The following is a 26,068-nucleotide window of genomic DNA, read 5'->3' as shown; positions in this document are numbered from 1 at the left end:
TATTAGTAGGTCAACTTCATCTCCTGAAGGTAGTGGTCTTATGTGTGGGCCTTTGGTTCCCAGAAGCACAATTTCCCATGGTTACCAGAACAAGGTGCTCCTGCGGTGTCCCCTGTGTGGGCTTTGTGTACCCTCTATGATTGGGAGGTGACTGCTGTGGGGGTGCTGGCTGAGGGGACTGGCAATGACTGTCATGTGCATGTTGGTGGGCAGGTTGGTTGTCTCCCTTCCTCCTGAGGGCAGGAGTTGCTTTGGAGGGCTGCTGATTCCAAAGAAGTCTGCCTATTAGGTGTAGTATGGCAGGAACTGCTTTGGAAGGACACCTGTCTGGGTTGGTTCATTGGGTGTGGTAGGTCCACAAGGGACACCAGGCTGAGTGGTACTAGCAATGTAGCTAGCTGGAGAGTGTCGGAACTGTTGCCCACCAGCATAGATCCAGCTGGACTGAAAAAGGTCAAGAAAAATGGTGCCCAACAGCACTTCTGTTCCCAGAGTTCTTACAAATCCCTGCCCCTCTGGCATATACCTTAAAATTAGTCAATAGCTCTCCCACACTCATGGCCCAGGTGCTTTTCAAACTGCTGTCTCTGTTCCATGCCTCAGAGTGAGATTGTGACGGGACCTTTAAGAGCAGGATTTTGGTAACCTTATATAGGCCTGGGCTCTCCTGTAGTTAAACCCAACTGATTTTCAAAGCCCCTGGAGCTAAGCCCTGCCAATTTTCAAAATCAGGTCTTCCCAGTGCAGATCTCCAGAGCAGGGTATCCCCAATTTGGGGCTTGAACCCCTCACTCCTGAGGAAGGACCCCTGAACCTATGGTATTCATTTATGGGTTGCTGCCAGGCACTTCCCCAACTTTTGGCCGTCTTGTGTTTAGTGAGACTGTGTATGAACCGCCCCCCCCCCCCCAAGAGAGGAATCTATTTCCTATAGTACTTTGGGATCCCTAGACATCAGCTCTTTTGCTTTTTCAAGCCAGATGTTATGGGAGTTTGTCTCTCTGGTACAGATCCCAGGGGCTGGAGTACCTGATAGGGGGCACAAATCCTTCTCGTCCAGAAGTATCTGTGGTGAGATCCTTCCCTATTGTGTTGCTGCATTGGGAATGGGTTTTTTTGTAAAATGGTGTCTTGACCTCTCTCACACTTTAGTCAACATTCTATTTTATAAAAAGCTTATGGATGTTTCTCCCTTTAAACCCAGATTACTTCTTCAATTGGCAAATTTTAGTATACTTTATTGTTTATGAAGATATTTACCTTTTCTGGTTTTTCTTGTGTACTTATAGTTGTTCTAATTTTTCTATTTTGATTGTTCTATCTTACTTGGATGTTATAACCTAATTATTTTTAAATTTATTTGAATAACATTCTGTTCCTATATGCTACCTGCCCAACAGGAAGAGGGTTAAAACGACAACAGTGGAATGGCCTAGAAAAACTAGTTTAGTTTCGGTTCTGCTAATAATCAGCTGTGTGACCTGGCACAGTACAGTTGACTTCTCTGAGCTTTGTAATTCCCTGTAAAATCCTAGGTTTGATTCGGCAGTCTTTGAGTGCCCAAACTTGGCTGGTCACTGGCTACTGGTCTGTGAGAGATACCAGGGCACCTCTAATTTGAAGTTTACTCAGATGAAATCTTTAATTTTTTACCCAGTGTCATTAAGACTCTCATCTGTGAATAACTAACTGTACTTTCTAATGATGGGAAGAAGGTGGGGAAAAACTAACAATTACTTCTTACATGACAGATAAGACACTTTCTGTACAATTGTTTATTGAACGCCTTCTCTGTGCCAACTACTCAGGATAAAGGTAAGACTTTGCCAAGTCTTTGTTCTCAGAGTTTACATTCTACTATAGGTAATTTCAGCTACAACTTTAATCAGTGAAAATGTGGGAGTACAATACATAAAATGAAATAATAAAAACATACACATAGGAAACAACTTAGAGAATTTATTTGGAAAGTAGGAAATAAAAAGTATGATTTTAACATTTATTTAGAATATGAAGAAAACTAGAAAAAGTTAAACTACAGAAAAGAAGGCAGAAAGTACTGAAGTTGGCCTAATTGCCAGCCAATATAAACAAGCAAAACCTAAGCTTCCTTCATGCAAATAAGGATTAAGGAGAAAAGTACAAGAATGTTTATAGAACAGGCCACAACAAATATTTAAAAATTTACATAAGAAAATGTACATAAATGAAAAAATAAATTAGACGATTTACAAGCAATGTTTTATAGGTTACAATAGGCTATAACTTAGTTTATTATGAATAAAATTTGTAGCACATCATACATTTTTACATCACAGATTCATTGTTAGAAGAATTCCAACATGACAAAGCTCAGACTTGACAAGAACGATGTGACAGAATAAGGCAACTTAAACTGAAATGGCTTGTGTAAGTAAAATTCAAACATACAAACATCTAGATAGAATTTGGTCAATCACTGGGCAGAAGTAAGACAAGTGCCATTCAACTTATTTAAAAAGCTGAACTCTCAATGTAGTTCAAATAAAAAGCTCAAATAAAGACATGATAAAACTGTCTTAATATGACTTATATCCTAATTCCATTAATTATATTTGGGATCAAGAGACTAAGATATTGATGTTAGATGTATAAAGTTACCCTTTGCTTCTAAATGTTGTAAACTAAAAAGGGCCCCTCAGGAAAAAAGTGGTAAATTTCAAAATGGCTTGGTTATCTGTAATCACTACTGACTGTGACAGATATGATGTCCATGATTCAGAGATACAATGTAAAGCCAAAATTATCTCAAACTATTTGCATTACTTACATATGCTTTACAAATTATGTAAAAGTTGAAATGTTCTTTGAAAGCTATTGAAACTGTTACTGCAACGAATGAAAGATGTTAAGAAATAGCAAAAAAACAAAACAAAACAAAACCCAAAAAACAAAACCAGCAATATCTCAGAATTGAAATTTAGTTGCATATTTTATATAATTCAAAACCTTGAATTTTAACTTCATTCACTCCTTTGAAAAATACATTCCACCTTAGTTCTTTTAAACACAGAATTAGTGGCTGCTGCAGCAAAATGACTAACAATACAAAAGAAAAATAATCTCTTCACTATACAAAAAGCCAGAATGTAAAGATTTCTAGATTTTTTTTAAGGGGGGAAAAATTCCCCTCAAACACATCATTCAGCACGAACTCATGTACTTGAAGTCCCAGATCAACTCACTGCTACATTATTTTGTCACACACATGTACAATTTGATTATCCTCAGATAATTCTAAGGATAAAAGTGTTTTAGGCCTTCATCATATTGGATGTAGATGACTAGAATACATGACATTTTAACTCACCTGGAGGTAATTAAAACTGTTTTATACATTTTGCTACAAACTGTGTTTGACAAAAGCAGTAAGTAATTCTTGGAGGGGTTAATCTCACATCTGTTCCTACTCACAATGACCAGAAAGAAAAAACTTGAAGACAATGGCCACTAAAGAATCTCAAATATATCTAATATTCATACATTCATGAATTTAGTGGGATGTTTCTTTTTGTACAACGGAAAAGTTCTAATAATGTCCACATAATTTTAGAGTTAACTCAATAAAAATTTCTGATACTTCCACAGATTAAAGCACACACATACAGTTTTAATATATATATATATATATATAAAACCTCTTATATTACTTTAAGATAGATCTACTTGGCCATTACAGGCAATAACATAACATTATGAGAGAAACCTAATATCATTCTATTGGTTTGGTGAGAATCCAGAATCTAGTACCTATCAACATATACAAATCAAATTAACTCCAAAACACTGACACCAAATATCTGAACAAATGAGTTTAGTCTCCAAATGCTGCCATGAATGGAGCAACCAACTGTCTTTCAGGATCTTGATGATAACAGTGTCCTTTCCCATTGTAACAAATCAATTTCCTCATTTTACAATGAAAGAAAATAATATTCAAAGAATTTAGAAGAGTGGCTGGCACTATTTCCAATGTAATACCAAATCATGATACCCACATCCACTGAATACACAAGAGATAACACAAGCAATAGAGACTGCTTTTAGAAGACATCTGAACTTTTTAGAAGTGGAAATTACTCAGAATTTAGATATGGTCAAAAAGCTGGGGTAATTTACTTTTCAAGCCACCATTATTTTTATCAGGCTATTAAAAATACCTTAAAGGAAGAAAGAAATTACTTCTTTTGGTCTTTGCTGATTATTACTAGGCTCAGTAGAAAATATAAGACAACTACTGTCTCAGATATTGAAAATAGGCAGTAATACAGATAAAGCACATTATTTTCTGAGGTTATCTGACAATATAAACAAAGTTGGCTGAATTCCTTCAGTATTAGAATAAAACACACTAAAATAAACTTACTAGGAAAACAGGACATCAATGATATTTCTTGGCAAATCATCTTAAATAAGGTCAAGGAGGATTACAAAAAGGCAATATATTTCTAATATTTTGTTTATACATACCACAAACCAGTAAGTTAAATGCAAAATAATGCACACTCATTTTTTCTGGTGATTATCCTTTAACAGTTTTTACATGGCTTTAAATAAGAAAGGATTTCTAAACTACATTCTCAAATGCAATAGACTAAAAAGCATAAAGTGCTCAACAGAAAAAAAAAGATACACCAAACAAAATATAAAATTTTTGCATATAACAAGCAAAGTGGTTATAAAGGATATCTGGGAACTATTAACTTGCTAATAAGCTTTCCACCCAAGAATGCAACCTTAGAAATCAAGGCAAGACTGCTCTCAAAGGTAAGAGTCCCACAGGACATAGAGGAAAACCTTTCCCTTCAGCTGCATCATTTTTCTTATAGAAACGACTTTCAGGAACTGGTACTTAGAATACAGTAATCACATTTGCATGTAAAAGTAAAAACTCAGGAATTTTACAGAGTCTAATTTGGCAAAGGAATCTGAACCTTTTGAAAGACCATCAATTGTCGTATATATGTTATTGGCAATGGCCATTTATTTAAACTAAGAGCCCACCTATTTAAATTAGAGCAGCCAAACAAGGAATAAATACCCCTGTTGACAGTCAAGCAAGTCTAATACTAGGTCTATGGAGAAACTGGTTATAGAACTGAAGGCCATTAGTTTTAAGAGTCTCTAGTTAAAAGGCAATCTTTTTTGGGGGGACAAGGGGGTTGGTGGTGGAAAGTTCTAGACCTTGTGTTCTTTACCAAGCCCCCAAACTGATAGTGCTCTTTGCATCTGAAAATATTATCAGTTTTTAAGAATGAAAATTAAATCCAAAAGTTATAAAGAAAATTCTCTCATGTATATACAACTCAATGAAGAATTAAAAGGGTCTCTTTTTTGTCCTTTAAAATTGTCTTCTCTAAATTCAAGTAGATGAGGTTGGGGGTGGGAAGGTGATTTAAGTCAATGGAATCCTCAAATTTGCTTCAGTGAAGGAAAAAGACATTTTGGAGACTGTTGAGGCCAGTCAGGATGGGTCGTGAGCAACTTTATCCAGTGTATCACTGGAAAAATGATACACAGTATAATGAAATGGCAGGATCCAATGTAAGCTATTTTTGGAACAGTCAGAAATACAGCTTGTCTTTGTAAAATAAACTAGCCCAAACAAGGTACTTCTTAATCTGTATTTTTTTAAAAAGTTCCATATTTTTCCCATAAAAAATAACATTTCCCATATCCCCTTCTCAAGTATTCTTTTAAAAGCCCTTATCCATAAAATTTTCATGGATACTTGATAGTGGTCATTTTTAAGAGCTGGTTCTGGAACTGAACTGTCTAGTACAGTAGCTACTACTCAAATGTGGCTACTGAGAACCTGGAATGTGGTTAGCCTAAACTGACATGTGCTATTAAGTGTAAATACACACTGGTTTTGAAGGCAAAGTAATAAAAAAAGAAAAGAAAAGGTACAGTATCTCCTAAATAACATTTTATATTGATTATACGTTGAAATAGTAACATACCAGATATACTGGGTCAAGAAGAAATATATAATCAAAATGATTTTCACCTGTTTCTTTTTACTTTTTAAATATGCCTGCTAGAAAACATAACATTACATACTGCTCACACTTTATGTTCTTAAACAGTATAGCCTAATAGAAATAGAGCTCTGAGGCATTATGCTGTTTGGGCTTAGAACCAAACCTATTTACCACTGTATGCTTACAAAGAATTTCATGAGATTATGTTTAAAAAAACATAATCTTGGCAGTCTGGATCACAACTCTGTGTTCATTCTTATTACTCAAGTAATTCTTGACTATACATGAGAATGGCCAAGAGTAACAGTGCTGAAAGGGTTGTTCACTTTATATGCATTTTAATAGGAAATCAGTTTCAAAGGACACAAAGTATGAACCACATTCTCAGATTAACCAGAGCATTGATCAAATTAACTTACATGGACCCTGACCATTCCATTTTCTTTTCTTTGTTTTTTAAGTTTTTATTTATTTCGAGAGAGAGAGAATGTGAGTGGTGGAGAGGCAGAGAGAAAATCCCAAGCAGGCTCTATGCTAGCAGTGCATAACCTGACACAGGGTTCAAAATCACAAACTGTGAGAACATGACCTGAGCTGAAACCAAGAGTCAGACACTCAACTGACTAAGCCAGCAAGGCACCCCTCCATTTCTTTCTTAAACACAGTCCTAAATCTACAGCTGGTAACGTAGTTTGCCACAAGATACAATGTGAAATTATCATTTAAAAATAAAAAATTTTGTACAAATGTCCAAATCACAAAATTTTAAAATAAACTGAACATGTAGCTTTTTGTAGTGACAGAAAGATCTAACCACAACAACGGAAACAGTAAAGTCACAGATGTTTAGTCACTGTCGGGTTTCAGAGTGGCTTACTGACTGAACAGGAAGGCCAAGTTCCAAATATTCTAAATTCCACAACATTACCTTGCATGCTTTTTCCTATAAGTATTCACTCCTATTGTTCATATGTTCATGTCTTTAGATAAGTAAAACTGAATTTTAAATATTTGAGCACAAAATTTGAAAACTATAAGGAGAAATGTCCAGCACCTCTACTGCAAATTGTTCTTTATGGAGCAAAATTATGTTCTATAAAAGCATACTAATACTTCTTTCTTCCTGTAATATACACAATTTTTAAACTCTTCCAAGTACATCCAGATTTACTGGTGATTTAAGGAGGTGAATATTTTCTCCAAGTCTACTTTGTAAACCATTAAGTAACGGTCTTGAGTATTTGCTGAGCTATAGGACCTCCAAAATGTTGCTGCCAAAGTAAAAATCTGAAAAGTATAAAACTATAAAAAATGACTTTAAAATAGAGAACAAATTCCAAGGCAAAAGGACTTACAAATTTTGAAACTATAATGCCTCTATTACCAAAATGGTAAAACACTGATCTTTTTAGAATTCTGTAATACTGCCTCAGACTCCTACAGTTTCAAAACCATTCATATTTCAGATTTCCATCACATCTGTTTAGAATATGATTTGGTTGCTGTTCATAATAGATTCAAGTCTGTAGTTTTGATGGTCAGACCTAATTAAACAGAAATGACTCAGTTTGGGCCCAAGATAAATGTGGTACAGAAAGATCACAGACTTCTATCAATGCACACAAAACATATTCTACTAGAAGAGTCCTGGGACTTCATTAAATGGACTTTCAAATAAGTAATTGAGCCTCCAATTAAAAAATATGAAACATTTTTAAATATAATGATTAACTTAAAAAATACAGGAAGTGCAATATCACCAATTCTGTGCATTTTCTAGGATTCATTTTAAAATTCAGGCTAATATTTAACAATAGTATTCTAATTAAATTATACCATTTGAAAAAGCTTGTATGTCTGGGAAAAGATCACATAAACGTGCTTTTTTGGCCGGGGGAAATGCTGACAAAACTACAATAATGAAAAATTAATATTGCCTTAACATTTCTAAAATCACATAAAAATGATCATCTTTGATAGCCATTTCAATAAGTTTGATACAGAGTATGTTACTGTCCACTTACCAGTAACCAAAACACATAGAACACACTTATTCAGATTCAATTATTTTCAGGAGCTAAACATTTCTGAGACTTTAAGATTTGTGTTTGAGCATACAGTACTGCAATGTTGGCTACATAAAATAAATAGAAAATCTTCTCAGAGGAAGCTCAAGAATCAGAGGCTGTATTGCATTTAAGGATTTAACACTGGTTATATACAGAAGGGAAAGCATTTCAATTAGAAATACTTCACATGTTACCAAGCTCTCTTTTAATATGGCAACTTTCAGCAGCTTACCATTCTGACATTTAAAAATCAACAGCAGTAGTGCTACTCTGTTATCCTTTGGTTCCCAGTAATGATGCCTCTGGTTTTCAGTTCCTCTTGGATGACATTTATTAGCAGAGAGAAACCGGATGCTTTTTAGCTGAAATTTGGCAGCCCAAGAAGTGCACCAACTGCTCCAAAGTATCCCTGTATAATTTAAAAACAATTATTAATGCAGTCTAGCTTTTAAATTAGCATACAATATTCGTTATTAGGAACAGATATTTATTATAATCTATTTAAGAACATCTATTTGGAAATCTACCAATTTGTGTTATCAGTTAATATCTGAAAATATGAAATACGTGCTTTTGAGAGTGAGAGAGAGAGAGAGAGAGAGAGAGCGAGCGCACACAGGGAAAGAACAGAGACAGAGAATTTTAAGCAGGCTCCACGCCCCCGACTGGGGCTTGATCTCATGATGGTGAGATCATGATCTGAGCCATAATCAAGAGGCAGATGCTTAACCAACTGAGCCACCCAGGTACCCCTGAAATACCTATTTTTAAAGTATTGCTCTTAGACATTAAAAAGCTTCTAAGGTTATTGCTGCAAGTCTGTACCCCTCTTGCCCCTTTTCCTCAAACGCAATTCCTTTTGTTCATGTGTCATCCTCACAGCGTACATCATGCCATGCGGAGCCTGCACAGCAGGGCACCATTCTCAACTACAGGGTGAGAGCAGGGACAATGAAACAGACACTTATAAGGGAAAACTCTGAATATGTGTTATTAAAATTATTAATATGTCCACTTGACCAGAAACAAAATAATTCAAGGTAAATTTACTTAACCCAAAATATTACATGAACTGATATTTTCAGATCAGAATAAATGGATGTAGTGAAAGAATAGGAAAAAAATCTTGAATAAACTCCAAAATTTTAACAGTGGTCACCTCCGGAGGTGGGGGTGAGGTTGTGATGGGAGGATTAAGAATTTTAAAAATTTTCACTGCTAAATTATATATTTTTGTGTTGTTCACATTTAATATTTGTTATTTCAAGGGAGGAAAAAAAAACAAAGGAAAACAATTTAACAAAACAAATCCACTAAGTACACAAGCAATCCCGATATTTAAGGAGTTTGTAAGATCTAATACTGCTCTCTCTTGGTCAGAAGAAGTGGGAAACTCCATCTTAATGGGGTGCCTGCATTAATGGGCCATGTAACCTTTATGGGGGTTATAGTAACCCCTATCTCCCCAATTCAAACTGAAGTGTGGGACTCAATATACTATTTAGTAAATCGCAGTTTTATACTTCTAAGTACACAGCAAGAAGCAATATATAAAACTTGCATATAAAAAAAGCATACTATTAAAATTCACAAAACATCATTTTCCTATCATACCTCATGTTCTAGAAACAATGCTTTCAGTTGACCTTTTGACCAATAATCCAGTGCATATGCCAAAAGTTTCATTGAGAGAGTATTGACACGTAAAAAGTTTCCGACAAAGACAACTCTGTTTATTTTCTAAAAGAAAAGAACAAATAAAATGACCTGAAATAAGAGCTATCAAGTACATTTTATAATACAGTAGGATTTAGAAAATCTCCACTTAAAAATATAATTAGCCACTACCTTTTTTTAGTGTCTATTACATTCCTGGTACATATACCTCCATAATCCTGAATATTTAAAATTTAGTTCAGGATATATCACTACACATTTGTCACAATCCATAGAATATATACCAAGAGTAAGCCAAAATGTAAACTATGGGCTTTGGATGATAGTGGGGTTCAAGAGTGTATGTGGGAACTCTGTATTTTCCACTCAATTTTGTTGTGAAGTTAAAACTTGTCTAAAAAATATAGTCTATTTTAAAAAAGAAAAGTTCTCGAAAGACCCTAGTAAATGATTTTAGATGAGACTTGTTTTTGAAAATGGCCAATAAATAACCTATTAAGAAAGTAATTTGGAGAAATATTATTGAGATTAAAGGAGAGAAACCAAGGAAGAGTATTTTAAATGTGTTTAGAATTAAAACACTGTAAACTTGAGGCTTCCAGCATCTCCAGCCCTGCCTAACCCATCAAGTTACTCTCTGCTAAGATGCAACTCACTAATTTAGTTCCCTAGATACCTTGAAGATGGAGGAACCAGTGTTTCAATCTCCAAAATGTTTTCTATTCTCACAATATATTGACTTCTGAGTATACATTTTTGCACACTGAGTTTGGATAGTGTAAGCTATGGCCTTAATTACTATTAAGTGGCCAGTGAAAATCTAGATAGATCTACAGGGCTAAGAAAAAAGGTCCCAGAATATTGTCTGCCCCCAAAAATGAAATATTCCCCAAACCTGGGTTAAAACACCTGTTAGTGGCTCTTTCCACCAACTTACTAAACTGTTATTGAGATACTTAGAACTCTGGATTTTAACACAGAATAATATGCATGATTATCTTACCTCCTCTAAATATTTATCCAAGGGTCACATTTTCAATAAAGCCTTCCTTTAACAAGCAAACTACTCAGCAATCTGTCTTCTGCCATTCTCTTTATCTTGTTTGGTTTTCTTTTTGTAAAAAGTAGCATTTATTACCTAACATATACTAAAAAATTTACTCTATCACTAGAATAGATGGAAGCTCCACAAAGTCAGGGGTCTTTGTTTTTTTCACTAATATATCCCTAGTGCCTAGAAAAATACCTGGTACAAGGTACTCCACAATGAATAAATGAATGAACAAATGAAGGATTCCCTCAAAAAGCAAAATTTCCAATTCATTTAAAGTATTTGATATTTACAAAAATACATCTATTACATGAAGGCAGAACTGTGTATTTACTCTCCTTCATATAAAAATAACCCAACAGTGAGGTAAATCTATGCTTTTCATAAGTATGTATCATTCAAATTGCATGTGAAGAACAAGTCTCAATGCCTTCATAGCCCTGTACAATGCTGCTTGATCCATATGCAACAAGGCAGCACTGTAAAGAAGCCAAAGGCAATAAGAAAACTTCCAAGCACTTTGCTAATCAAATGCAACATTAACAGCAAAAAAAAAAAAAAAAAAAAAAAAAACCAACCAAAAAAATCCAAAAAACAAAACCAAACCCTCTTTCAGTAGTTACCTCAAAAATGTCCTATGTTTGAAAAAAGAATTTTCTATCTTCAAGAGATTTAGGTGGTATATTTCTGGAAAAGCTTCTAGATAAATTTGAAATATAAATATCTATTTGTCCTCCTTCCAATTTGAATTATCTGCTATTTTCTTTACAAATAACATTAAGTGGGTACACATGACATTTAGCTAATGAGCCTTGGGATTTAACAGAGATGAGTAACCTCAATCCTAGAGACCTCCTTAAGGAACATAAAGAAGCCCTGCTGTACATAAATAAAATTTCAATCCACATTTTCCATATAGTTAATTTTTTTACCTCATTAACAGCACACATTCGTGCCACAGACCCAATGTTATTGGTGATAGTAACTAAAGTTGCTCTTGCTAGATCTTCTTTACTAACAGATTCTCGCTTATCCTTATAAATCATATTCCCAAAACTGCAAAGAAATGAAAGACAAAATCAATTCTTCTGATAATCAACATTTTTGGGAATTTATCTTACAGATAAATGTGGTATGTACAAAATAATGCATGTTAACAAGGTTACTGACTGACCCATTGAACTATACACAGCAAAATACTGGAAACCATCAAAACATCCAACAAACTTTGATAAACCCACACAATAAAATACCAAGAAGCTGTTAATAAGGGGGGGGGGAGAGGGAGAGGAAAAGGGAAGGGGGAGAAAAGAAGGTGAGAGAGAGAAATGAAGGTAGGGTGGGAGGCCAGCAGATAGACTAGGATATCTTGCCTACTGAAGAGTATATACAATTTGCTGTATGGTAGTATACAAATATTACCTTCTGAAAGTTACCTTCTAAGTAAGGGGAGGATAAGGATATGTATTTACATTTGCATCAAGAAAAACTGAAAGGATGCACAAGAATAAAAATGGTTTCCTATAGGGTATATACCTGGGAGACTTCTTAATGTGTATCTAATTTTTAAACTACATGAATGTTCAAAACTTGGTACCTAAACCGGGTTAAGAGTAAGTAAGCCTCCTTACAACTTCCTAATATATTGCTTTCTAAAAACTAAATAGGCAACTTTCATTACAACATAAATATTAAAGTTACCTAGATGCTACAGCCCAACCTGGCAGACGAAATCTTTCATAATCTCCTCCATAAATATCACGGACCAGCTTGTCGGCTTGGGTGCTGTCACCTTTGGATGCCATTTCAAGAGCCTCTTCAAAACTTTCACAGCCAGTCAACAGACAGCATAAACCCAGAAAGGTACCTCCTCCAAGGCTAAAGAAAATAAAACTGGGTAAGTTACATTTATACACTGTATTCTTCTTCCAGAGTAAAAATAAGAGTATTCATATATTCAACAAACACAAAGAAAGAACATATTGCTAATGCCAAGTGCTGAAATATCAACATAATGAAGGTAAGAAAAATGCCTAGCAAAACCAAATTTGTCAGATGAAATAAACCAAAGGGAAAGATAATCACTTGGTGGAAGCATCATGAGGATGGAAGAGATATTTTATATCTTCTATTATCTTTACCAATTCCTTACACTTTGTAATTGCCAAAAAATAAATGCTTTTATGTGTGTGAAAAAACAGTTTAAATGTTAAAAAATTACTATATGAATTAAAAGGAGAAAATTTGTAACTCTAAATGGTTTCCAGGAAATGATTTAGTGAAAGGTCTATTTATTTACTTGGTCTGACAAGGCTGAAATCAATTCACTGTGATACATAAGCATTTAATGTGACCCAGAAATGAATATGGTGAGAACATTTTTGTCAGTCTGGTCAATATGTTAATGCCAGAAATTTACTTGGTTCTGTTATTCTTTTGGATATGTTGATAAAATGAAATGTCTCTCTAACCCCTAAAATCAAAACCTTTGTTCCTCAGTTTCACCTCAATTTCTAACAGACTCTATTCCTGGTCACTGCTGGAATTTAGTTAACCAGACTTAATTTCTTTTAGAATTGACTGCAGTAGGTAATACTTCCCTGTAATTCTCTGGCATAGAGCATCACAATAGAGGTAGATTTTTAGCCACCATAGATATAAAATCCTAATTTAAGGATCACTTAGGGGCGCCTGGCTGGCTCAGTCAGTAGAACATGTGACCCTCAGAGTTGTGAGTCTGAGCTCCATGAGGGGGGCAGTTTAATTAAAATGAACAAAAATATTAAGTATCACTTTAATAAGAGCACTACTTTAAAATGGAAATGAGTATTTTTCATAAACCCCAAAATCTTTCTTCCTCAAATAAAAAGGAGTCTCTACCCTCCTTAAAAGCTGATAAAGTATATATCAGAATCATAAGGACAATTTAAAAATTTCATTTCACAATACTTCAGGCATTACAGAAAACACTGGGATATTTGGAACATTAATGTTATTCCATAAAGAGCTTATGTTCAATTCATCCTATAAGAATTATCATAATGTTGTCTAACACAACACTTAAATATGAATCTAATCCAATCAGCATGCAAGCTAACCAGTGTCAAGCATTAGGCTTAAATATATCTATAAAATAGTGAAAGGAGAGAAGAATGCTTTGGAAAATAAAAAAGTCCCTGGAATCATTCCAGATAAAAATTCCCTCTTACAATTGTGGAAAGTTTAGTGCCAACTGTTGCTAAGCAAATATAAATAATGATTTCAGTTTGAGTCTTTACACACATACCTTATGAAACAAAATTATCTGTAACACTTTAACTTCTACTTACACATCTACCTTTTTTTTCTATTGCATAAATACATGTTAAAGGCTGGCATTAATATGAGTTCACAACTTCTGTGTATAAAACAACATGAATGCTGCAATAAGAACAAAAAGGTTACTACCTTGTCCCGGTTACTCGTTTATAGTTGTCTTTGGAATGGACTGCTAAAATACTGACTCCTGAACCAATGTTCACTATCAGCAGTGGATAGGGATCATCCAAGTTAAAAGGCATCTTTTGGCATCGCTCAGGTTCTGAGGCATTAGCAAAATAATAGCACTCTGCTTGTCCATTGAAACTGACAGAATCTATATACAGCAAGCCCTTTACAAGGCAGTCAAGTTCATCCAGTTTGTGCAGGTGGAGGTTTCCAATCTGTAAAACAAAAACAAAAACAAAAACACACAAAAACACCAAAAAAGTTGTACAAAGTGAACAAGGGACAGTATTAAAAATATTTGACTCAAATGCACTGTATAATTTTCACATACTTTATAAAACTTCAAAATCATCTATACATTTCCACTTGTTTTGTGTCAACATCTCTTAGCCCTATGATTCTCGGTGATAGTGGTATTACCTCTGGAGGTATTTGTGGGGATTTTCAGTTTTCACAAAGATAGAGAAGAGAAAAGAACCAAACTAACATTTAATGGGCAGGGACTTGTGATGTCAGATGAGTGGGGCAGTTGTGCAAATGAGTGGGGCACAACTCCAGTGAGTGGGGCAGTTGTGCAAAACAAAGAAATATCCCATTCCTGCTCTATCTTTCACTGTTCTGACAGACATTTTTGTAGGTAGCAGTAGGAAAATTTGTTTATAATTATCCATGCCTATGTAAACATAAAGTATTCTTTATATGGCTTTAATATATATACACTAAATTTGCTAGGAATGCAACCATTATATAAACTGAGGAAATACTGGACTTCCATATCAATCTGTTAGCATTTGTGGCTTTAGAATTTACGGTGAATGTATATCTAAGTGCCAGTATCTAACTATTTCATTATGCCCCTTTTATGTGATCCTACTAGAGAAATCTACCAATATATAAATAACTTCATTTCCTGTCTCTATATTATACTTTGAGTACTAGTTTGAAATTATTAAACTCACTTCAGGTTAGTAAAGAATGTTATAAAGTATTTGAAATAAAATCTCAGCTTAGAGATCACTTCCTCTGGGAAGCTTTCGTTATCCAGAACTTGTTAGGTACCACACTACTCTGGTGTTCCCGTGGCACTGTTTTTCACAGCAATAGCATTAATTATCAGACACGGTACTTTTACTTTTAAATCATTTGTGTGGTCTAGACTACTACATTCTTCCGGGGCTAGGACTGTGTCTTATTTCCAGCTGAGCTGTGTCTAGCATAATACCTGACATATACTACATGCTCAATTATTAGCTTAATAAATGATGGAGCATCAACAGGAAAGTTATTACAGAACTTCATCACTAGAAAATATTGATAGTGGCCAGATGAAATGAAAGCTGGCATCAAGGACACTGCTTTTGGTAAGAATATTAAACACCAAATATCTCATGTCCAAGCAAACTGGTCTCAAATTAATGAAATTTATGTTCAAATTATTCAATAAATTGAAAACAAATCAGTATTATCCATCAAAATAAAAGAATTAATAAAATTTAGACTTTTAAACTATCCCAAAGTTTAAGGGGCTTATGTTATATGGGCCATGTAAGTGATCACTTATGTTCTATTAAGATTTTTCTTATATAAATTTAAGAAATTAAACGGTCCACTTGCATATTTTCACAGAAAACAAATTTCAGTAGCCCCAAATGCCAACTTTCTAATCTTTACTCTAATGGAAAGAACTAGAAGCTTGGCAAACCCCCACTAGCACAGAAATCAATGCTTACATTTGCCATTTCCAAATGGCACTCTTTGAGACAAGACCATGGTAATGTTGACAGATAAAATCAGGAAAAGGAGGTAATAGGGACTTTCATTCAGATGTCTACTAGTCAAAAGACACTGGCTTCAGCTGTTTTTCTTTGGGGGAGGGGGATGGCCCTAGGAGAGAGGGCTATATGAGTAATAACAAAGAGCAATGCAAACACAGGACAGTAATAGTGAAAATAATTCAAACCCCACTTGTATCTGGCTTCGTACACTACCAAATTCACTGAAATTTCTTCTTATTGTAGCTTTGTTAACAGTCCCTAAACCTAGCAGGTTTTACCAAACATTATATACAATAAGGCCAAATCTGGGTGATTTTTCACTCAGTCTATAAAGGTGTTTAAGTGCCCCAAAAGAAGGGTGCCTAGGTTGCTCAGTTGGTTAAATGTCTTACTCTTGATTTTGGCTCAGGTCATGGTCTCAAGGCTATGAGATGGAGCCCCATGTTGGGCTCTACGTTGAGAGTGGAGCCTGCTTGAGACTGCCTCCCTCTGCCCCCTCCCACCCCACCCCCCACCGCCAAAAACGTGTCCCAGATGAAAAACTTGTCATGAATATAAACTTCCTCTGTATCCAAGCAGGGGCAACTAATCTAAGAAACATGTAAGATGGAAGGAAACCTAGACTCATGTTTTAAAAATTAAAGAGAATGGGTATCAATGTTTGGCTTTGAGTAACAGATACCTACTGTGCGGAAATCTTCTTCAAACTTGTAAGCACCACCTCCTGTAGCACATAGCACCGTGTGTAATGTTGAGAAGTTTTTATCTCTTCCCATTTGGATAAAAGTAGGCAGGTCATGGGTTGGAAATCTGATAAAGTGCAAGTTCCCTCTTCGGCCAAAAAGTGTTAAATCCTTCAGTTCAAGGTGTACATCCCGAATACCAGTGGATCCATATGCTACATTAGAAGTCAAATATTTCCGGATACTTTTTAAGCTCTCAACCTCTTCTTGTTCTTCCTCTGCTGTGATATCAATAGGTTCAAAATAGGAGAGCTTTACTAGAGTCCCCCCAATGTCCATGCCAAACCATGGGAAAGCTGTGGATTAAAAAAAAGTAATAACTTTACCTACATTGGTTTTAGAAACACAAATTAGTTAGAAACTAGTTAATTAGCCACAAATTTCGCTTACTCTGAATCATGCAGTCAGTAATATTTTGGGGTAAGATGCATCTTCTATGTGCAACTCAACTTTTTCCATTTGAAGCATTACTTTGTATATTTTCTAAAACTCTGTAACATAGGATGCTTAGAGCTGGTCCAGGGCCTTTTAATTCCTGGTCAGGTAGGCATTCCTTTTCATTTATTAAATACTTACCATATGCCGCAGGGGATCAGGAAAAATTTGGAACAATTCTGTTTTAATAAATAGGTCACCACCTAGGACTTGATAATGTTTCTAGTAACATTTTAACATAGTAAAATTGGCCTATAATTACTTCAAGTAACCCAAGGTAAAAGTACCTCCTTAAAAAGAAATCTTATTCTTTCTCATTAAGCATTAGGTTTCTTTGGTACATCTGGTTAATAAAATTAGCTGTTAAAATAATATTGAAGATAAGTCTACCTGGGGCATATGTGGGCAGCCAGTTCTATCATTTGGGCAGGTAAGTTGGGACTTGGTGCTCTTTCACTAACTGGACTTTATGACTTTAGAAAAGCCATTAACTTCTCTGAATCCAAGTTTCTTTAAGGTCTGTTTCTATTCTCTGTATTCATCTCTATTCATCTCTTAAACAAGATGATACTCAAAATAATTTAATAAATACATACATTACAAAATGCCTCAGAATAAAATATATAACAGGTTTTTATGTATAAGTTGTCAAAGACGACTAGTTCCCTCTAAAATTCTGTTTCTTAAATATTAGTGTTTTTGTTATGTGTGACTATTAGAAACCAGGAACATACAATTCAGCAAGATAGGATTCTATATATTTCTCCATTACAGAATTTTACATTTACTGAAATTAATATTAAATATGAGGAAGTGTAATTATCTTTTTCTGGAGAAAGAGCTCACTTTTCTTTCTTTCCAGCCTGTTTTTGTATTGGAAACCTAGGTTGCAGATATAGGTCTACATTAAAGACAATCTTAAAATAGAAACTTCTTTAAAAAAATTGTAAAATGATATAAGACCATAATCTGGGTGGCAGTAAGACCCCAAAGAGGCATTATGCTTTTATGCCTATGTTTTTATAAATAACTAAGATGTAGTAAAAGAAACAGGCTAAAGTTTCTCAATTTTTCAATCCCTACTAGGAAGTAGCAATACTAACAGTTACAAAGGGGATATTCACAGCAACTGTTTGTCTTAAAAGAAAACAATACAGAGTAGCTTTACTGATCCAATAAATCAGAGATGCCTTCAGAATTTTCCCAAACTGTTGAACAGATATGCAGTTAGGACACTTTTCAATGGATATTAGATAAAACATAGGAATGCTTCTGAGATTATATAACCAAAATGATTGATTTGATTGATGCCTGATTCTAGATTTCATGGGGGTGGGTGTGCAAATCATTGCTGCTATGTAAAGTATATTTTGGGACAGAAAAGTTTCTACAAGGTGAGTTTTATTGAGCTAAAAACTTTTATTTTCCAAAGTTCAAAATACTTTAAAAATTGTTTAAGTTTATAGTTTTTCTTTCTATGCCTTTGTCAGGTGTCAAAATATACAAATAAAAATGTTACTTCCACGCAAACTATAACGCTGAAACATTACCAAGTTCAAAGTTCATTTTATTTTTATTTTTAGTCAGAAGTCCCTGCCTACTCCCAGGCATGAACACTGCCATTCTTGAAAGAAAAAAAAAAAAAAACCAATTAACACTTATGTGAAGAACTTTTAATTCTTACATGAAACCATAATTTTTAAAAGAACCTTACTTACTGCCTAGGAAGATATTTGAAGTTTACAGATAAAAATACTGGGGAGGAAGAAACTTTCTACTTTTCTAAACCTGTGTGGTTAGCACTAAGGTTTTTGACCCCAAAGGGCAATGGCCAATTCCAAAACACGGAACTGTGGAGTAGGCAACAGGAAGGCTCACAGAATGAAATCCTGTTTGTGAATGAAACAGGATTGGGTGCAAGAAAGTGTTAACCAGTTCTTTCTCAGAGACAGAAAATGACTGTTTAGGTGTAATTATCATTAAAATGATAACGAAAAACAAAAACCTTTCACTTCTTCTTCTTCTTTTAAAAGGCTTTTCTTGATCTATTTGCATGAAACAACCAAACTTGTCCTATCTGAAAAGGAAAACTCCACACAGAAAGTAAAAAACATTTGTAAACAAAGCTGTTTTATTATTACAGTATACCAAATCCCTTATTTCTTTTAAATTACATTAATTGCTGAAGAATACAAAATATGTATGACCTAACAACCATCAACAATGACAAATTTATGAAACAGAGTACTACCGTTCAATTTTATCTTTTTAAGTAGGCTTCAAGCCCAGCACGGAGCCCAGGGAGATCAAGACCTGAGCTGAGGTCAAAAGTCAGAAGCTTAGCTAACTGAGCTTTCCAGGCACACCTACCATTCAATTTTAAATCTCTGTGTAGCCACTTTTGTACACTAAAGAAACAGAAGATTCCTCCAAATACCTCAGATTAAGTTGGAAGAACTATGTAATTTCTTTAAGGGTTATTGCCTAGAGGTAGGCTTTTAAAATTATGAATGCAAAAAGCCCAAGATTCATCTCACATCTAGCCTAGGAGATGTCTGTTCTTAAAGGAAGGGTAACTAGATTGTAAATGATGAGTTTCTCACTCATCATCATGTGCAATCTAGAACACAACATGTTCCCTCTATTCCTTAGTAAATCTCACTTATGGTAATTCTCTTCTTAAAATCAGGAAGGTAGATACTGAAAGAGAACTCAGTCTTGCCAATAACAACAACAAAAAAAAACTGGTAACAGCCACCTTTGGTATTAGTGAGCCTTTCAACTCAGCAGAATTCTGGAATTCATTTCCTTATGTGGGCAGGTGGGGAGGATCACATTCAAAAAGTATGGAGAAGGCAATAAGAACACAGAAAACACAAGTTCTTCTTCTTCTTTTTTTTTTAAAGATTTTATTTTTTAAGTAATCTCTACACCTAACATGGGGTTGGAACTCACAACCCAGAGATCAAGAACTGCATGCTCTAACAACTGATCCAGCCAGGCGTGCACCACAGAAAACACAAATCCTTAATTATGACCCACTCCTATCATTTAGTAAGTGGTCAAATAACCGATCTTTACATTGTTCAGTACATAAAAAAACAAAACAAAACAAAACATTTTCTCACTGACCAAAATAGGAGGGGAAAGGATCATGGAGCTCAAACTTTATTTGCAATGAAAGCATGAAGCAAATATAAGGTTATTAAGTACAACCACAGGTCCACTAATAGCTTATGAGGTAATAAAAATATCAGTTTTCTAAAAAGTCAGGCAAGTATCTTTGTTGCTTTTAGCCAAGGGATAGGTTAAAAGTAGGTCACCAGTGCATGAGCAGCCTACCTACTGCATATAAGCTAAATATTTTTTTATTCTTTGAGAATTAAACTCTCCACTGCCAAGGTAAAAAAAGAAAATGAACCAAAACACACATTTAAAAAACAAAGCACACACTCCATAAATACAAATACGTACTTTGATGATGGCAAATATGCATTGCCTTCCCCAGACTTTCCTAGAATCGCCTGTGATTTACTTGGACTTCAAAAAAATAATAGTTCCTAGTCTATTTCTCAGCCAAGCCTAAAAGAGCTGCCATTAGTTCCCTGTAAGTAACAAAAATATCCAGGACTACCATAAGCATAAAGTGCTACCAAGAATTATCTTCCTTACCAGGGTGGATCATGAATGAAGAAACCTGCATGTCCAGTCACCTTTTGTAATGATTAAACAGCAGGAGACATCTAGCCACAGGGCAAACTGTTAATTTCTAGTAAGTTGTGTTATGTGAGTTTGGTGTCTTGCTAGGCATTGTAAAAGGGGTGGGGGAGAAGCATTATCAAACCATTTAATTGCTATTGGCAGCATGCAGATTTCAGCCCAAAGGGATCCTATGCCAAATTAGGATTTAATTATTCTTTAGCAGAAAGAGAAACCAAATGATGAAAATGTTCAGGACATTAGATTATTTTAAGAAACAAAATTCTAAAATGGGAATGTGCACTGGTAAACTCCAAGTATGCTTCAACTTCTTGGATAAAAAAGACATTTTGCTCTTCCCAATAATCACTCCAAATAAAAATGCTGGTGTTTCAAAATAGACTAAGAAAATAATCACCTTCACACCTTCAGTGTCACAATTCCTTAGAAAAAGCATCACGTAAGATTTTTTTTTCCTTTGGTAAATTAGGTACATCTAAGGGAATGTTAGAAACTATCATATTAAATTGTACCTTATTATCTACTGGAAGTGATAACTGTTAAACAATGATTCAATTTACAAACAGGCCAAACTACACATATATGCCACATACTTCTCTCTGATCTTGACAAAAGCTTCAGGTTGGGTTAGCAAAGCAGAGATTCAAAAACTTTTCTCAGCAAATTAAAAAAAAATTATCTTTTACTGTCCCCTTGTTAATCAGGCTTCATGTCACAAAGGTAAGCAAAAAAAAGACTGAATATATCTTAAGAGATCAGTCCAGGTCAGTCCAGGTAGAGAGGAACCCGTGATTGGCTTTTTAACATCTAATACTTAAGCAGTGTGAAAAACATAAGGCAAAGCAAGCAAACATTGCCATTTTTCAGGTTTTCATAGAAAACTAGAAAAATTTTCACTAGAAAAATTTGTCATGAGGTTCATGTTTGACTTCATCCTTCCCTTGGAGCTGAATTAACACTAACCTTATACAACTAGAGGACGAAACGGATTCTTTTTCTCACTTTCTGGTTAAATACATGCATTTGGTTTCTAACCCTGTAATATATTAGTGTTGTACCTAAAAGCAATGTTTTCTAACCCTTAGGTGAATGTAAGAGTGTGAAGCTAAAGCCACTTGTTTAATGCTGCAATGCATGTAAAGAGTGCCTTACACATAGGAAGTGCTCACTTAGTTTATAATTATAAAAAAAAACCCTATACAAGTACTCAAAAACAACACAAATACATCTTTCCCTAATTGGAGTGGTTTGAAACGTCAGAAATGACCTTCTAGTTCTATATATTTATAGCTCATAATTGAAATACTTCCCCCACACGAAAACAAGATGTTCTTTACTTTCCCAGTGAAGAACTGAGGAAGCAGCAAAGTCACCTTTTACATATAAGAAACGGGAAATGTCACTTTAGACTTCTAAATCCGATTAACTGACTAGTGTTTCAGCATGACTCTTTCAGCACTGTCCCCTAAGCAGTAATAAGCAACTTCTAGAAAACAGGTGCTCCTTTCTCAACTTAGTTTATTTCATAAACCTTTATGTATTATCTTTGCTGAAGCACCTTTGACAGAGGCAGCATTCATACCTGATTACAAGTGTGCCCAAATCTAACAAATCACATCAGCATCATGGCAAAAAGAAAATACCCTAAGAGTTAGAATATGAGCTTGTCAAAGTTCAACTCATTTTACCAAATGGAACTTCTAAGACAAGCAGGGAAAATGTATGTGTTAAAGGAACATGTCCAAGTGTTCGACGTTACTGCATGTGTTCAAGGTTAGTTTAATTCAGCAAATGTAAAGAAAATTAAAACTGGTTCTCTATTAACTGTCATTTAAACCTTCCCATCACTATTCTATAGACCCCTTGAGTAAGTACTCTTTAAAGATCACAAGAAAGCATCGATAAAATACACATTTTCTTCAGCAGGCAGATAGAATCACCACGTCAGAAAGGTTTGTGTTTAAGTATTTAGACTAAACTATGCTCTATGGGTGCAGAAAAAAGAACACTGGACGAGGAGTTCACTTAGGGCCCTGAGCCTCATTAGCAGAGTTGGAAAAGTTACTCTGGGGCTAAATAAATTCAATTTCCTCACCAGTAACATTAAGAATGAATTATCTCACGTTTAAATAACAATCCATAGTTTTCAGAGTGCTGCAGTAAGTTGCCTCTCCCTTGAGGTAACAAGAACCCTGATGGGCCAGAAGGGAAGGTGTCAGTGCTCCGTTTTATCACTTGAGACACTAAAAACTGTGACCTATCAACACAACTCTAAGAAATAAGCATGCATCCCCACATTCCTAGTTGCTCTGGGAGAATGTACTTAGTATGAAATCACAATGAATGATTAAATAAGCTATTTACAGGAGTAAAGGTTTTTAAAAGGCTAAAAATAAAAGGAAGCAAATGAAAGTTGATACGCTCGTTTAAAACATGGGAAAGAATGTTTCATTAAAAAGTTCGTACATATATACTGGCGTAGAAAAATCTGAGTATTCACCAAAATATTAATAGTGGTTAGCCCTGAGCGGCGGGAATACCTATGATTTTCATCCTTTTATGTCTCTTTTTCCAAGCAAACACGATCTAGCTGTTATTCTAAACAAAAACAAGCCAAAGCAATTACCCGCTGGTAGGTTACAGGCGTGTATTAAAAAGGCTTTAATTGTAACAGCGGTGACAACTCCCAGGAACACACCAGGATTTCAAGGACACATGCTGGAAGCTCAGAAATCAGTAAAAAAAAAAAAAAAAAAGGGGGGGGGCGGTAAATGCCCCTGCGCAAATGACACCCATTTTCAACCTGACTTCAGAGCCAGCTGGGGCAGCGGACTGATAGCTCCCGTCTGGTCTGGCAAAACCCGAATCAAAAATTCCCCCAAGTGCCTTCCAGATCTCGAGAAGGAAGTGGGAGGAAAGGGCCAGGAGGCGGCAGGCGTTCGTCACGCGCTCACTGGGGAATGAAGAGGGAGCCTCGACCCCGATGCTGAAATGGTCCTTCCGCCCCCCCCCCATCCCGTGCCGGGCGCCTGCGAGGGCCGACGGGCCGGGAACAACGCCGCTCCGCTAAGGCGCTTCTACACGGGGCCCAAAGTGCTCTCCCAACCCGGGGGGCCCAAGCCCCCATCTTACAGGGTTTCTTGGCATCCTTGATCTTCATGGCGTCTGCCTAAGGAACCAAAGGCAGCCTCGGGTCCGGAGCACTGGGGGTAGTGGAGTCGACTCCGGAGGTGCCTCGGCCGCGCGGGAAGGCCCGGCCGGTTCCTCCCCTCAGGCCGGGCGGGGCGGGCCTGGGGCGGGGCGGCGGCGCCTAAGGCGAGGCCCGGCCCAGGGGGCGGCCTCCCCACCCCCTCGAGGGTGTGCCGGGACCGAGCGAGCTGGGGAAGGCCTCCGGCCTCGCCGCTCCGGGGCCCCCCCGCAGCCGCTCCAAACAAAAGGCCCCGGTCCCCCGAGCCGCCGCCGCCGCACTGAGAAATAGCCCGCCCAGGCCGAGCGCCCACGTGACGCCAGCCCCTCCTCTCTCCGCCGGCTGCTGGGGATGGTAGTTCTTCGGGTCGCGATGCCCCGGTCTCTGGCTGCAGCTTTCCAGTCGGACTACGAAGCCCAGGCTGCATCGCAGTCCCTCCTCTGAGGCCCCTCCGCTTCCGGAGGTCGCCTCAGCGTGGTCCCAGAGAGAAGGGGCGGGGCCTTAATCACGCCAGCGAGGAGGCGACCAATGGTGGCTGAGTTGGGCGGGCTGCGGAAGTCTGGGGCTCAGGCTTCACCCCGCGGCTGGAAAAGAAGGGGAAGGGTACTATGTCTGTGCAGGTACTGTCATGGCTGTTCTGTAAGTCGCAGCCTTCCCCTGGAGGTAGAAAACGTGGTCATTGGGCGGTGGAAAGCACTAAACACAGGGCTGTAGAGCCGCTCTTTAGGCAGACCGTTGAATGCATTTGTAAATTAAAGTCATTCACAACGGGACCCTCTGGCTTAAGAGACACCTCAAATGTTACGGGGTTGGGATACTAATAATAGCAATAAAAATAATAATTAATATTTATGGAATGCGTACCATGTCCTAGGCACTCTGCTAAGCACTTTTTGTGGAATTATTTAGTTCGATTGAGCAACCTTGTAAACTGCCTACAATTATTTTATTATCTACCATTTTGAAGATGGGGTGGGACCTGAGGAGTTAAATAAATTGGGAATCACGTGCTCTTTGCCACAGTTCCGTGGTCCCTTCAGGGGCCCTGCAGTCCAGCTTCCTCTTTCCAAAGGGGGAAATTTCCAGAGAAGAAAATTAGATTTTCCAGTTCTCACAGCAAAGCCAGAGACCCCTTTCTCAATGCCCCCTATTTTCTGAGTCTTCTAGCTGGAACAGGAAGGGATGGCATTGAGCATCTTTTCCTGGCCTCCCCTCCACCTCTGTCCGCCAGTAAGCTGACCAGGAATTCAGTGACTTTGACAACAGATGGTCTGAGAGTTGGCAATGGATGATTGAGCTTTATTGCCCCTGAGACAAGGATTGTAAATATGGACAGGAAGGGACACAAACTGCCAGGGAGCAAGTACTGAGAGCTTACTTTTAAAATTTTAATTTAGGGGTGCCTGGGTGGCTCAGTTGGTTGAGCATCCCACTCTTGATTTCGGCTCAGGTCATGTTCCCTGGGTCCTGGAATCAGGCCCTCGTGTCGCTTTGCTATGGAGCCTGCTTATGATTCTATGATTCTCTCTCTCTCTCTCTCTCTCTCTCTCTCTCTCTCTCTCTCTCTGTCTCTCCCCGCCCCCCCCCCCATTCGTGCCTTTTCTCTCTCTCAAATAAGAATAAATTAATTAATTTAATTTAATTTAAATGTAATCCTCACAACCACCCTTTGAAATATAATGATTAAGAACTGCAGACTTGAATGTACATCTTGGTCCTATACCTTGGCAATAAATTTGGGCAAATTACTTCATCTGTCTGAGTCTCATTGGAAATAATGATGTCTATGTTCCTTGGGGTTGGATTAGATGAGGGTTAGATGAAAGAAGGGATATAAAGTAGTTAACTCACTGCCTGTCATATGGGTAGTGATCTGTAAGTGATGACTACATCTATGATTGC

The 26,068-nt window shown here is 36.6% G+C and overlaps 1 protein-coding gene across 4 annotated transcripts; it reads right to left on the bottom strand.

The window, feature by feature from the left end:
* Positions 1-1,939: 1,939 nt before the first annotated feature.
* PANK3 (pantothenate kinase 3) lies at positions 1,940-24,247 on the bottom strand. 4 transcript variants are annotated; one of them, XM_047873106.1, is made up of 7 exons: positions 24,112-24,247; positions 16,768-17,120; positions 14,268-14,521; positions 12,522-12,698; positions 11,753-11,876; positions 9,707-9,832; positions 1,940-8,501 (listed from the first exon to the last, which is right to left on the bottom strand). In XM_047873106.1, exons 1-7 carry the CDS (start codon positions 24,137-24,139, stop codon positions 8,451-8,453), a joined length of 1,113 nt encoding a protein of 370 aa, XP_047729062.1. In that variant the 5' UTR covers positions 24,140-24,247; the 3' UTR covers positions 1,940-8,450. The 4 variants fall into 4 exon arrangements, with proteins under 4 accessions (XP_047729062.1, XP_047729078.1, XP_047729070.1 ...); XM_047873122.1 differs by lacking the exon at positions 24,112-24,247 and adding an exon at positions 23,103-23,616; XM_047873114.1 differs by lacking the exon at positions 24,112-24,247 and adding an exon at positions 19,265-19,343.
* Between the last annotated feature and the right edge of the window lie 1,821 nt (positions 24,248-26,068).

Source organism: Prionailurus viverrinus, chromosome A1, assembly GCF_022837055.1.
Source record: "Prionailurus viverrinus isolate Anna chromosome A1, UM_Priviv_1.0, whole genome shotgun sequence".
Taxonomy (NCBI): domain Eukaryota; kingdom Metazoa; phylum Chordata; class Mammalia; order Carnivora; family Felidae; genus Prionailurus; species Prionailurus viverrinus.
The sequence above is the reverse complement of the archived record's forward strand: the minus strand, read 5'-3'. Positions and strand labels throughout refer to the sequence as shown.